At 42.3% G+C, this 13,612-nt stretch overlaps 1 protein-coding gene across 1 annotated transcript in view; it reads left to right on the top strand.

Moving 5' to 3' along the window:
- Positions 1 to 13,612, top strand: part of LOC138594764 (zeta-sarcoglycan) — a 179,532-nt gene that overhangs the window by 149,663 nt on the left and 16,257 nt on the right. Inside the window, exon 7 of the mRNA XM_069665980.1 lies at positions 12,229 to 12,352. Within this exon, the coding sequence (XP_069522081.1) occupies positions 12,229 to 12,352 (124 nt within the window). The remainder of the gene's footprint in view (positions 1 to 12,228; positions 12,353 to 13,612) is intronic.

Raw genomic sequence — 13,612 nt, 5'->3', positions numbered from 1 at the left:
GATGGGTGAACAAACTGCACACACTACACAGACTAAGCCGTCTCTTTATTGTCTTTGTGAGGGAGCTCTGCTCGGATGTGTTTTCTGTCTGGCTCTGCTGTATGGTATACTGAGACAATGCTAATGAAGCACAGCATAGACTGTCCCGCTGTTTTCCGACCTTGTATCTACAATTGGGAGCAAAGCAAATGCACATATATACCTTTCTGTTTGTTCATGCTCTAAAGCTTTTCTGTCTCTTCTTGGACCCTTTGTTTTGTTTTTCTTTGGTCCAAAGCAACTCCGTGTCGTTCAGTTCAGTGGTAAAACTCTTTCCCTCGTGGGGCAAATTAGTTTATGGCCTTCAAAAGATGAAGATACACGACGGCAACAGTTGCACAAGAAAATAAAGTTTTGTTTCAGTTGTTAAAAGTTTTGTCAGAGTGAGAGATGGGCTTTAAGGCATGGACAGAGTGATGTGGAGGTGTTTTGGTTTCCTTTTTTCCCCCCAGTTTGTACATGAGCATCATGATGTAACCGTTCAGACGGTCAGAAATGACACAATCAAACCCGTCATGGAGTGATGTACCCCTGAAATAATATTCCCGACAGGTCCCATCTCTTTCCGAACAGTAAAGGAAGCAAAAGTAGTTGTCAAAACATGATGTATTGCAAATAGGCAGTTTTTTTATGACTCAACACACAGACATCAGAAGTTGTGCTGGTCAGATGGAGGTGCACTGTGTAGGCAGAAAACGGTGTAACCACATTCATCACTTTTGCCTCTCATTCATCCATGCTCCTTTCACCCCTCCCATTCTGTACTTTTCCATGAAAATGTCTCTCTCCAGCTCCGTCTCTATTCTAGCAAAAACAAGTCAATGAACAAAGGAAGGAATGGCTGAAGTTGCACAGGAGTGAAGCTACTCTTTCACTACTGATTAAATTATCAGCTTGGCGCCCCATCGGAGGCACAAAGGCATGAAATTGCTTGACATTTTTTCTCCTTACGCACTCTGCCATTAGCCATTTCCTCGGCTACATTTCACAGCGAGGAGGACAGCAAGAGCCTCTGAAAGTCGTTTTTGAATAACTCAAAAATTTGTCAAGCAGTGTGTTGTGCAGAGGTGGGGAGATGTACAGGACACTGAACTTAATGACTAGACAGCTGTGCAAACACAGGAACTGTTGTGTAGTTTGTTAGGGTGGTTTGATTTTTGAGATGCAGAAAACATGGACGCAATTTTTGAACTGATGATAAAAAAAGTCATGCTCTCAAAAACAGGACATGTTGTGGAATTTGCCAAAACATTGATGCAGTGAATAAAAGTATTCCTCATCAGAAATGTTCTTTTGCAGTACATAAAAAGAATGAGGAGAGGAAAAACTAAGCAGCCATCTTTTGGTGTCATTTAAAGTCATGCAGCTTTTTTCCTATGCTCTCTGTGCTGGTGTTTCACCGAGAGTAGTCACATACTAATGACTTTAGTTTATATAAAGATGGAAGTCGTGGCCACATCCTCTCGTCGTACAATAATTAAGCCAAAACATCCCCATAAGTTGGTGCTGCCATTGGCGTACCACCCCTTCCAAAACACACTTTAAACTTACAAGGCAAAGATCCCTCATGTTGGCACAGTCAATAGCATAACAGCTTCTTGTGTTGGTCTAAAGCAGAGAAGAAGAAGAAGAAGAAGAAGATATTATATATATATTAATCCGGAGGGGGAAATTCTATTTTTTCACTCTGTTAGTACTCTGTTACACACATGGAAATACATACATGCACAAACAGGACTCTGTGGACATGCACTAATGGAGAGATGTCAGAGTGGGGGGGCTGCACATTGACGTGCGCCCTGAGCAGTTGTGGGATTCGGTGCCTGGCTCAAGGACACCTCGACAGTACCCAGGAAAGGAACTGGCACCTCTCCTACCAGCCCCAATTCCATGCTTGGTCCATGGTGTAGTTATTGCTGCGGTTACGTCTCCTCTCGTTGTTGTTCCTCCTCTACTCTGCAACTCAGGAACAGATCGGCTGCAGGAGCCGTATCTGTCAACAGAGCTGTCAATCATCTTTTTACAGCATCAAATAACTAATTAAAACTAAACTTGTCAGAAAAATAAATTAGCATGATAAGAACTCGCTATAATGACAGAAACCATGTTTGAGAAACATTTATTTGACGTGTATTTTGATTTTATAGTTTGACTCATGTCCCATCTGTTAACATGGAGGAGGCGGGTTTATGACCTATACTGCAGCCAGTCAGCAGGGGGCGACAGAGATGTTGAGTCTTCACTTTTGGGGAGCTGTCATGTCGTCCATCTTTTTTTTCACTATAGTCTGTGACACAGACACGTGCTCACACAGAGACATGTAGAAGAGAGCCTATAGACAGCTTGCTTTGGGAGGAAACAATTCGAACGTTGCAGCGAAGTAAACCTTTGAGCTCAGGCGCTGACGGTGTCGCCTGCATCTCAGCTCATCAAGTTAAAGAACGTAAGGCATGTTTTGTAAAGTCGTTTACAAACCGCGGTTAATCGAAATGACTCCAAAAACAGAGGTGCTTCATTTAAAGCAGAGTGTTAGACGTCTGCAATGAAGGAAACAAACAGACAACAAACACCTAATAAAATATATTGCAATATTGTCTGAAATAAAATATATTGATCTTCAATAAATGTTGCTGGCGAACTGACGTTGATATTCTAACATCCAAGGCTGAATCTTTGTGCAGATATAAACACACACACACACTATGGAGTACACACACATATAAAGTCATCCACGCACACACACACACACACACGTTGCTTGAAATTCAAATTTAAGCACCCAGAGTTGCTGAAGTACAACATTTACTCTTCAGTGGTCATAACCTCCTCTTTAGCACTGAATGCCTGCACCCACACACACACACGCACACGCACTCACACACACACACCTCTGTCTCCTGCCCTGTCTTGCACACACAAACATACATACACACACACGTTCTCTCCACAAAGACAAACCTCTAATGTACCTTGACTCTCGCCTGTCCCACCTCAGTAACTCAGTGGGGACTTTTATAACTTTTTAAAACAGCCCAAGGCTTTCTCTTTTCACTCTTTTTTTATACACCTGCAGGATTCATGGGGCGATTTAAACACTGCATCAGCCTCCCTCACACACACACACACACACACACATACACTCACTGCAAGAGTCAGGAGGCTTTGGAAATGCCACATTTCTGCGTTCTGTCTCGATTTGACTCCGTAAAAGTCAAAGTCTGCCGCCTTCCCTGTCTTCAATCTTGTCTCAATGCATCACTTGGCAGCACTTTTTAAAATGTAAAAAGTTTGGAAGTGCTTCTAGGATGGGGGTTGGAGGGTGCTGGCAGGGGCACCGAGGCAGATGACGGAGCATTTAGCGTGAAAAGGTTAAAGGTTTCATCCCAAATGGCAAGGTGGCGATAAGGTGTTGTGGCTTTCAGTGCTTCTGAAAAGGAAAAGGTCGGGATGAATGTCAGCCAGGGCTTCTAGGAAATAATAAATCACACTAAAAAGCGGCAATTTGAACATTTCCGGCGAGATTTAATACACAGCTTCCCAATCTGCTTTCAAAATACAGCAAATGAAGTTGTTTCTCTTGACACAATGCAGCTTTAACCGGTGGCAAGAAAACCAAGCTTGTAAGATAATGACTCCAGGGGAAAAATCCATCCAGTCAACGTTCATGCACAAATGATATGATATATTCCTAATATAACTGGATTGCCTGATCCTGTGCTCCACCCTTGCATTACAGGAGATAAATTGTCTTCTATGTTTGACTCGAGATTAAGACAATAGCTGTACACAAAATACATCCATCTATTTTAGGGCTGGGTGTTGATAAGGATTTCTCAATTCCATTCAATTTCCGATCCCATTTGATCGTTTTGGTGAGTATTTCAGTTACAATATCAGTGCACCTCTAACGAGTGCATTATCAAAAGTTTTAATGTTTACAATAAGAATTGACCCCAAAGAAGTTACATCATGTTTTAACATGACCAACACACAGCAGTCAACACAATATTAACAGTTTTATTAATTAAACAGCTTTTGAACTTTTTTTCCAGCTTGAGATTTTTAGTCTGAACATCAGGCTCATGGCTTTGACTAAACAAACTGGGCATCAACTTGCGCGAGATTTGGCCACGAGATCTCACAGCGCGAAGAACAAAACCACAGGAGACAAATAAGAGATATGGGGAAAGGTACACTGTATAACAACATGCCGAAAATACACTCGCGGCCAAAGCCGACGCTAACAGAAAGTAACATTAGGGCAAACTAACTTACATGGACGCAGACACGATGAAAAGAGTCTTCTTAGTAGGTGTGTAGTAAACAAGTCCGGGCATGTCTCCCTCACTGCTGTGTTTCGGGGGCATGTGCTGAGTCATGCAGCGTTCAGGAGCGCTCAGATATGTGAGTGATCAGACACGTTTCGACACACATTTTTAAAGATCGATCTCAATTTATTAATCGATATTGGGTCATTTAAATGAGAATCGATTCAAATCAGAAAAATCTCTTTTTTTAAACCCATCTATTTATTATCTATACCCCTTATCCTGTTAAGGGTTGCAGAGGGGGATGGGGGGTTGGTGTCGATCCCTGCTGTCATTGGGCGAGAGGTGGGTTACACCCTGGACTAGTCGCCAGTCAATCAAAGGGCTGACACATAGAGACAGACAACCTTTCACACTCACCTCTACGGGGAATTTTAGAGTCACCAATGCAGCTAACGAGCATGTCTTTGGACTGTGGGAGGAAGCCAGGAGGAAGCCAGAGTACCCACGCATGCACAGGGAGCAAATACAAATTCTCCACATGGCCCCAGCCAGCCCAACCGAGATTTGAGTGCTAACCACCACAACACCGTGCCGCCCACATCAAATATAATCTTTACTAAACAAAACTGTTGGGATTTACTTCAAGTGAAACTGAGAGTGTGAGTAGGGATATTGTCCTGTACATGCGTATATAGTATTTTGTCACAAACAATCTGAACCTACTGACCTTTAACTGTCTAACGCACGACTCGCTGTGAGATATATGCCGGGGAAAATGTATGCAAATGGATTCCTAGTCCGGTGCTGTAAATCGCTTTGGACACCGACACGGTGGCAGCGATGAGAGGCATTAAAAATAGTTACATAGAAAAAGTCATGTATTTCCTGATGATCTGGTTTGCTTTTATAGGTCATATAGAGGCATCTGTTTTATAACCAGTTAAAACCCCTTTACAATATGTTTAAAAATGTCACAAACGACTACTTTCAAAGTCCTGCATTGCCTTTACAGCCAAATGCCACATTGGAGGCTGGAAAGTAGCTCCACAAAAAGGGCCTCAAGATGATTCTTTGCTAAATGTGTCCATGTTCGGTTTTGTAACAGTTTGAGTTTGTTCCCTGGATGCAAGAGATTGCCGTTATCTTGTAGGCTGTCGGAAAACAAAAGCATGCACGCATAATGAAACTGAATATAGTCAAATTGGATTAAGCTGCTTCAAATTAGGGTCCTTGTATCGTGCATTTTGGCTCTCTGTCTCACTGTCGTGACTTCCCGGGAAGCTTCAATAGAACAAAGCAGAGAGATAGACACAATTCTTGTGGAGATCAAACTAAGATTTAAAGTGTAAACATGAAAATATACAAATAGGATTGCTGATTATACTTTAAAAGTCCCTATTTATATTCCGACAGACGCGTACTTATCAGAGGATTCTCAGATATCATATTTCTTAAAATGAGCCAAAATAAGTCTCTTGTTCTCCGTCTTTCATTCTGAATATCTAAAACCCTCCCCTCCCCTTCGTTCTCTATTTTTTACCAGAAATGAATTAAGATAAAAAACAATTCATGTTGATGTATTTCTGTCCTGCTTATCTTGTCAGGTTGGACAAATATGGACGGCGTATAAAATGGCCTTGTTGCAACTGAAGGTCAAAACAGATCTATGAGAGAGAGAGAGGAGGGGGGTTGTTGGTGGGAGAGAGAGAAAAGGAGGAATAGTGTTCGGATGTGAAGCAGAGGAAGGAGGGAAGACAGTTTTTCTAATAATAATGAATAGCAAAGATAACAGCTTAGCCGCAGACTCCTGCTATCTGCACCGTGAAAAAACACAACCACACGGCGGCCTGACCAGAAACTTTATGTGGATGTTTGTGTGTACTTCATGTTTGTGTATGTGTGCTGCTGGGTGACTTCAAAAGAGGCCGAGCATTTGTGTTTGTGAGAAAGACAGTTTAGCCTTTCATGGATGAGTCATGTGTTCGACCTTGATGGTTGATAGTCACAGTATAATGCTCTGCTCAGTGCTATAAAGGAAGGAGACCATGCAGATACCAGCCTGTGTGTTCGTGTTAAAGTTTGCACATTGAGACAAGACTAAACCTCAGCATGGTACATCCTCAAAATGTTACCATATTGATGCAAATCACTTTGAATGTTGAGGATGTTTATATTTTAGCATGCTAGAATTAGCCAATTAGCGCTTAAGACCAAGTGCATAGGAATGCCATAATCACTGTGAATCATAGAGATGGACGAATTACATTTTGACCGGATGTTGGTTCTAGATGAAGAGTCAAAGCATCATCAAAGTCATTTCATTACCTTCCTCCTTTGGGATTCATGGACATCCAAACAATTTTCCATGGCAATCCATCATACAGAGATATTTCCCTGTGAGCAATAGTTGTGTATCTAAACAGTCCAACAGTGGTGTCACTCAAGTGTTCCAGTAAAGGTGCACTAAGTGTATCAAGCAAGACTAATGCTGTGTTCGAAATGCCATACTACACTCGCAGTACGTACTGATTTGGCCAAAATGCAAAACACTGGAACGTCACAGCGGCAGTTGAAATGACGGACAGCAGCAGCATTCCAGCAGAAGGGGGCGCTATAGTTAAAGAAGCGACGGTTATTGTTTACTTCCACCTGGTGTACTGCAAAATTAATTTGAAAAGCTCCCCCATACTACATACTACCTCCGAACACAGTATGCAGTACATAGTGCGTAGTATATAGTATGTAGTATGTAGTATATAGTACGGCATTTTGAACACAACCTAGGAGTCTGCAGCCATGGCAGCAGCTCAGAATAGCTCTAGCTCATGTCAGCAGGACAACTTATCTAGAATGACAATGCTGACATGCTAATCGCTAGCAGTTATAATGTTTACCATTTCACCTTCTTAAATGAGTCTGTCACTTTGCTCATGTTTGCTAATTAGAACTGAACAGAAGGTATAATGGGAAATGTAATGGGAATGTCATTTCAACAAAACAGTCAACAACATGCTGACACTAGAGGAAAAGTCAGGGGATGCCCAAAGTCATTGTGATGGATCCTCTTTGTAGCATGAATATCTGCAACAAATTCCATGGCAATTCATTAAATACTGAGATTTTTAAGTCTTAACTGATCTTGGAACCCATCGCCTATAATCGGACGACGATATAGCCTCTGGAAGTGACGGCAAACTTTAAGTGGCTTCTGTTGTAGCCAGCATTAGCGATATAGGACTTCCTTTTCCGTGCGCTGCATTGTTTACAGTCCGACTTGAGAAGCAAGAATGGACTTGTAGTTGTGATAAGACTTCCAAGAGAGTATTAAAAATAAGCTACATCGTTGTCAGATGTCTGCCGATGGGAGCCAGGATGACATTACGGCGGATTGCGTTCAGCCTGTTTTGCTCTCAGCGTGGATTATCCTGCAAACAACCAAAGCCTGCCTATACATGATAGGTCGATACTACTCAGACTACAAACGCACAACAAACCGAAACCACTTCTGATACCAAAATCCGGTCCCATGCAGAATCAGTAAAGAGAGATTGACCAAAGTGATGGAGCCAGGCGACTAACACAGCTAAAGTTTGTCAATGGGAAAACTAGATTAAGGACAGTTCTCATCGCTTCACAGGTATATTATCATCACTGATATCTGAATGATGAGAGGGACGGAGAACTGAGAAAAAATCTTTTAAGAAAAGCTTTGATGACCAATCCATAAATGTCCCCAAATTAAAATATGAGAATGCTGAGCCCTCAAGTACATGATGAAGAGGAGCATTCATAAATGAAAAGCATCGTCGTTTAATGACCAGCAGTCATATAAACAGCATTAACACTGGCCTCCAGACGTTACTCTAACACATAAATTATCCAAACTTAATCAAGTTGAAACGTGCATGAAACCTAAAACCCATTTTTTAAAACTGCTAATCGATGTTCATGGTAATGTTATTATGAGACCCATCCATCCTGGGTGTACTCACCATCATGCATCACACAGCTGCTGTTTCAGGTTTACTGTTGCCAACTAGACTTACATTATACCACCTTAAAACATCCAAAGTTTGTTGTGGCCAAACTGACTGAACAATTGACATTGTGGAGATTAAAGTTTAAGTGAAAAATGTGCAGATGTTCTACATTGTTTCTTAATATACACCATTTATAAATGAGTCCAGAAGTGTAATAGGTGGTCTGTCTGTGAAGGACACGGACAGGTGAGTCGGAACAGAGGCAAACACAAACATGGATTGCTGTGTCAGGGTGGAGAAAGCGGGCCGAGAGACATAGAGTGATAGTCAGTATGTATGTGTGTGTCTGCCCATCAGAGCTGGTTTAAGCCTGCAGCAGCGTCACTGTAATTGCCTCAGCTGTCAAACCAGCAGAACATCCTCACATCACTGCCGTTGACTAGGCCAGCAAGCTCTCTCTCTCTCTCTCTCCCGCTCTCTCCCTCTTTACTGCACATGCAAACCTTCAAGATAACGAATAATAGTTTACCTTTTTTTTTTTGTTGTCATTCCTTCGAGCTCTCTTTTAATCTTGCGTCTACCTGTCTGTCTTTGTTTCTCTTCTTGTTAACCCGTGACTGCTGCAGCATACACTCTATTTTTACAGATCAATAAGTCAGGCCCAGCACGAAGCGTCTGCTTCCAACACTTATTATATCACTCGGATGCTCAGCACTGCACAGCAGCAAAACTTCCCTCACCTTTAATCCACCTCAAGAATCGTCTGCACCTCCACACTTCTACCTTCTACCAAGAATAAATAGCACGGTTAGCTCTGACGAACAGCAAACGCAGACATGTAGACAAAAGGAAACTGGTTGCTTATTTAAAGGTGTTCTTAAAGGTTAAACAGAAAAAAATACTACAGTTTAATTCAATGGGTTGGCGTTCTTCTCCATGAGACACACATTTAGAGACATGGACAGTTTCTTGTAATGTAGCTACAGACTCATAAAGTCCCATTTTCATCACACAGGAGTGGCAAACTAGTGGAGTGAAATGACTTCACTGTGATGCAAACCGGCCCGCTTCAGGCATTTTCTTAAATCAAGTGACATTATCTCGTCACAGGTAATATGCCCTACTTCAGCCTGTTGCTACTTAATGAAAGAAAAGCATAAACACATTGAATCTGTATTTTAAATGAATGGAATTAACCCAGTAAATTAGTGGATGTTTTTCTTATGGATCTTTTTGCCATATATATCACCAACATCTAATAAGGTGTAAAGAGCCTGAGAATAAAAGCAGCAGAAAAGAAGCGACGTTGAAACAGAAACATCTTTTGAAGCGCGTGTTCATTACTCGGGTGCAACCAAACATGGAAAACCACAGCCCAGGGAGCTTTTCTCCCGCTGCTAATGTCGACTTCTTCAGATTGCAATCCTGAAATGTAGAATTATTCCTCACCAAAGGGGCTGTGAGCAGAATATACATTTCCTCCATCCCGGGGACTCTATGAAGGGAGGGACATTAACAGAGAAGCTTGGTACAATCATTCTCAGTCAAAGCGCCTTCAGCGGAGCCACTAATGCCTGTTTTTTACATCTCTGTTGTTTGGCCACAGACTGGACGCACGTCATGAGCTCAGTTAATCTACCCTTTGGCTTGAATGCTTTATCCCTTTAACCTCTCAGTAGGGATCGGGAAAGCAACCATCTGACGTGCCCTTGAGCTCAGTTAGTCTGGAAAAGTGCCCTTATAGCAAAGCATTTTTTGTTTTTGATCTTTGTTGTGAGTGTGCGCTTTAATTTGTTTTACTCCCACTTCATAAATTGTAATTCTGCCTGCTTTGCCCAAAGCGCTCTTTATTTAATTTCGCATGCCAACATGCCCTTGAGCGAAGCACTGTGCTTATCTAACAACACCAAGCTGTTTAATCATCTCATATTGTTTTCAACTTTGAGGCGCGGACTTTGAGGCTACTGACCCGTCACGCTCCAAGGGGACTGTGACGCCAACCACGGCCAGAGCACTTTGGACCGCTGCAGTAGAACAATTCATTCTTCATATTCATTCTCGTAGGTTTTTTCAAAGACAAATGAAAGCATTATTAAACAGTAAAAAGGGCAGAAACAGAAGGTCACTCTGCTCACCTACTGCGACATACACAACCACAGCAAATACAGCCTAAGGTAGTTTGCAATGCCTGTCCATAGATTGGTCCATATAAAAAAACTGAAAAATATTCAAAAAAAACATTGCTGCGTCCGATGTGGCGAGGACTTTGCCTCTGTATTTGGGGCGCCTGCTCCACCAGCTGAGCTGAACCAGCACCTCTCAATACAGTTTGAACAAAAATTTAACACAACCAAGCTTCATTCATGTGTTTCTGGATTCTCTGGCTGAGGAGTTAATTGTTTTGTTCTCCAGAAGGAAGTGAGTCCAAAAAAGGGCCCCAAGACGTAATGAAATTACTCTAGTCATTTTTACACGGCTTACTGAAGGCGGGACTGTTACCCCAGTATTTTGCCTTGTGATTATTTTTAAAACGGACAAAGCGCAGAATGTGGCAACATAGCCAAAGAGATGTCTATGTAAATGGGAACGCGGGCTGGATGGGACAAAGGTATGTGTGTGTGTGTGTGCGTGTGCGTGTGTGTGTGTGTGTGTGTGTGTGTGTGTGTGTGTGTGTGTGTGATGCTGTCGCTGTTGGTTTACACCAGTTACTGTTGGTCTGAATCAGACGTTCACAGATATGTAAGCTTCAATGACTGTAGTGATTGTTTTAGTTGTGTTTCCTCTCGCCGGTCTGCCTCCTACTCCGCTAATCTGGAACAGACTGGCTACGGGAGCCGAATTTGTCAACAGAGCTGTCAATCATTGTTTTGACAGCATCAAATAACTAATTAAAACTAAACTTGTCAGAAAAATGAACACTTGGATGTGAATCACCATGATAATAACTAACTATAATGACAGAAACCATGTTTGAGAGAAATTTATTTGACGTGTATTTTGATTTTATAGTTTGACTCATGTCCCATCTATTAACACTTAGGAGGCGGGCTTTATGAGCTATACTGCAGCCAGTCAGCAGGGGGCGCCCGAAATGTTTTGGCTTCACTTTTAGGGAGCTGTCATGTCGTCTATCTTTTTATACATTCTGTGGTTTACACATCATGCATCTTTTGCTCAGCAACACCAACACGCTGTGTGAAATCACACTCTGGGACAGCTATATTCGTAATCTTCGATTCATAACCTCGGCCAATAGTTTAACTGCTACCGTTACTTCCTGCCTACTTTTGCAGATGATTACTGTAAACTTGTTTTTCTTTAAGGCACTGTCTCTTTTGCATTAACCCATATACTTTATATTTTACATATTCACTTATATTTCAGTTGGTTTTTTTGTATTACTATAATTTTGTGCTGCATTTTTGGAGCTATCTGGCACTATAGTTTCCTTCGGGATTAATAAAGTTCTTTCTATTTTTTTAATCACACACTTATACATCTGTCGTTTTCTTTAGATTTGATTGTTGCATAAGCTGCAGTGACCATCATTTCACAAAGACACTCGTCATGGAACAACAGAGGGGGGGTGTAATAAGGACCAAACAGCACTTTTTCATTCATACTTTAGTGCCAAATTATGTGTGTGGGTTTGTGCTGTACAGAGCTATTTACTCAAGACTGATCAATTAGCAAGTGCTGGTATATCCTTTGTTATGTTAGCTGTACCGGTATACAGCCACAGTCTTCTGCTGCTTTTGATTGAGCAGCTGGAGATTAAAAACCTTGAGCTCAGTATTGATCGTGCAGTAATAGTCTGATGTTGGCTTAGTTATCAAGCTAAAAGCAACCTGTTTGTTCACGCTGTGCGTCTCCACAGGTGTCATTCCGCTGCTTTTATGGCATAAAGTGTGTGACCAAAGGTTGTTTATGGTTCTCAGGTTGGAGTCGCCGACTCGGACGCTGACCCTGGAGGCTCCCAGAGGGGTGGAGGTCAACGCTGGAGTGGGAGACTTCACAGCGTCCTGTAGGAAAGACCTCCTCCTGCAGTCGTCGGAAGGAGAGGTGAGTGTGTTTGTTTGTTAGAGAGAAACAGACAGAAATAGCTGCATACTTCTGTGAATACAGCTGACAACACAAAGCGGTGAGGTGTGTGTGTGTGTGTGCGCGTCTATAGACTCTGTGGCACTCTATAGTGTCGGGCCCGCTTCATTAAAGTACCTTATTAGGCTAATGAGCGTCATCAATCCAGGCGACCTTGTCCTCCTTTTCTCCCCTCCTCCTCCTCCTCTCATCCCTCCTTTCTTTGGGAGTAGTGACTTCATTAAAGCTGGTTTGATGAGGTTCCCTGTCAGATGCTGCTGCTCTGTGTGTGCGTGTGTGCGTGCGAGTGTGTGTGGGTGTGTATCATTGTTAGCCTGCTATCTCACTGTCAAGCTCCTTGTATAGCAGCCAGCCACAATGTGTGAGCAGGGAAGCAGACTTAGACATTATCATTGTGTGTGTGTGTGTGTGTGTGTGTGTGGGTTCCTCTGTGTGGTGTGTGTCTGCATCAGCCTGCCATGTTGCATGTCCGCTGGAGCATAGTGTGTCATTAACTCAGTAATTAACAGAAGAATGGCCCCCTCTAGTTTGTGGCATTCACTGTCATTGTCAATCACAAACACACGTACACCCACACCCACTGCCTTCTGTTAAAATACAAACACACACGCGTACACAAACACACATACACACTACCAACACAACAGACTCTGAAAACAACTATAAAAGTTCCTCTCCTCACAATCTTTTTTTTCTTCTACTCATCTTTACTTTTCTCCTTCCTTCTTCTCTCTCATTTATTAACACTGCTTTCATTCACGGGGCCTTACTTCTGAAAAGCAGACTACTTCATCCATCTGTCAAACACTACAAGTAATGAGGGAAGCACACGGAGGTCAGCGGACTCTTTGGACAGCTCTGGCATATTAGTGCAAAATAAAAAGGTCAGATATAAACATACTTTTCAAATACATAATAAGTATGTGCGGCCTGGTATAGTGACCTATACCCCTTTCCCACCAAAATTAGCGAGTTGACGTGGGTTTTTCAGACCCGCGTATAGATGCCGATTGTCTCTTTTCCCATCGCCAGTGAAGTATACTCCTGTCGGTCTCTTTTCTGCTGCATCACCGTCTGACGTCACAAACACGCCGGAGACAGGGTCAGTAAACAGTGAAGATGTTGCGTGGTTAGGTCTTTATTGTATCTATTACTCATTCAGTCTGTTTATCAAACTCGGCACCGACAAATTTGGAACAATGTTCGAGCGCTGCTCGGAAG

This window comes from Semicossyphus pulcher, unplaced genomic scaffold (assembly GCF_022749685.1).
Source record: "Semicossyphus pulcher isolate SPU_LCO1_2020_fin unplaced genomic scaffold, fSemPul1.0.p SCAF_17, whole genome shotgun sequence".
In the NCBI taxonomy this organism is placed as follows: Eukaryota; Metazoa; Chordata; class Actinopteri; order Labriformes; family Labridae; genus Semicossyphus; species Semicossyphus pulcher.
The sequence above is the reverse complement of the archived record's forward strand: the minus strand, read 5'-3'. Positions and strand labels throughout refer to the sequence as shown.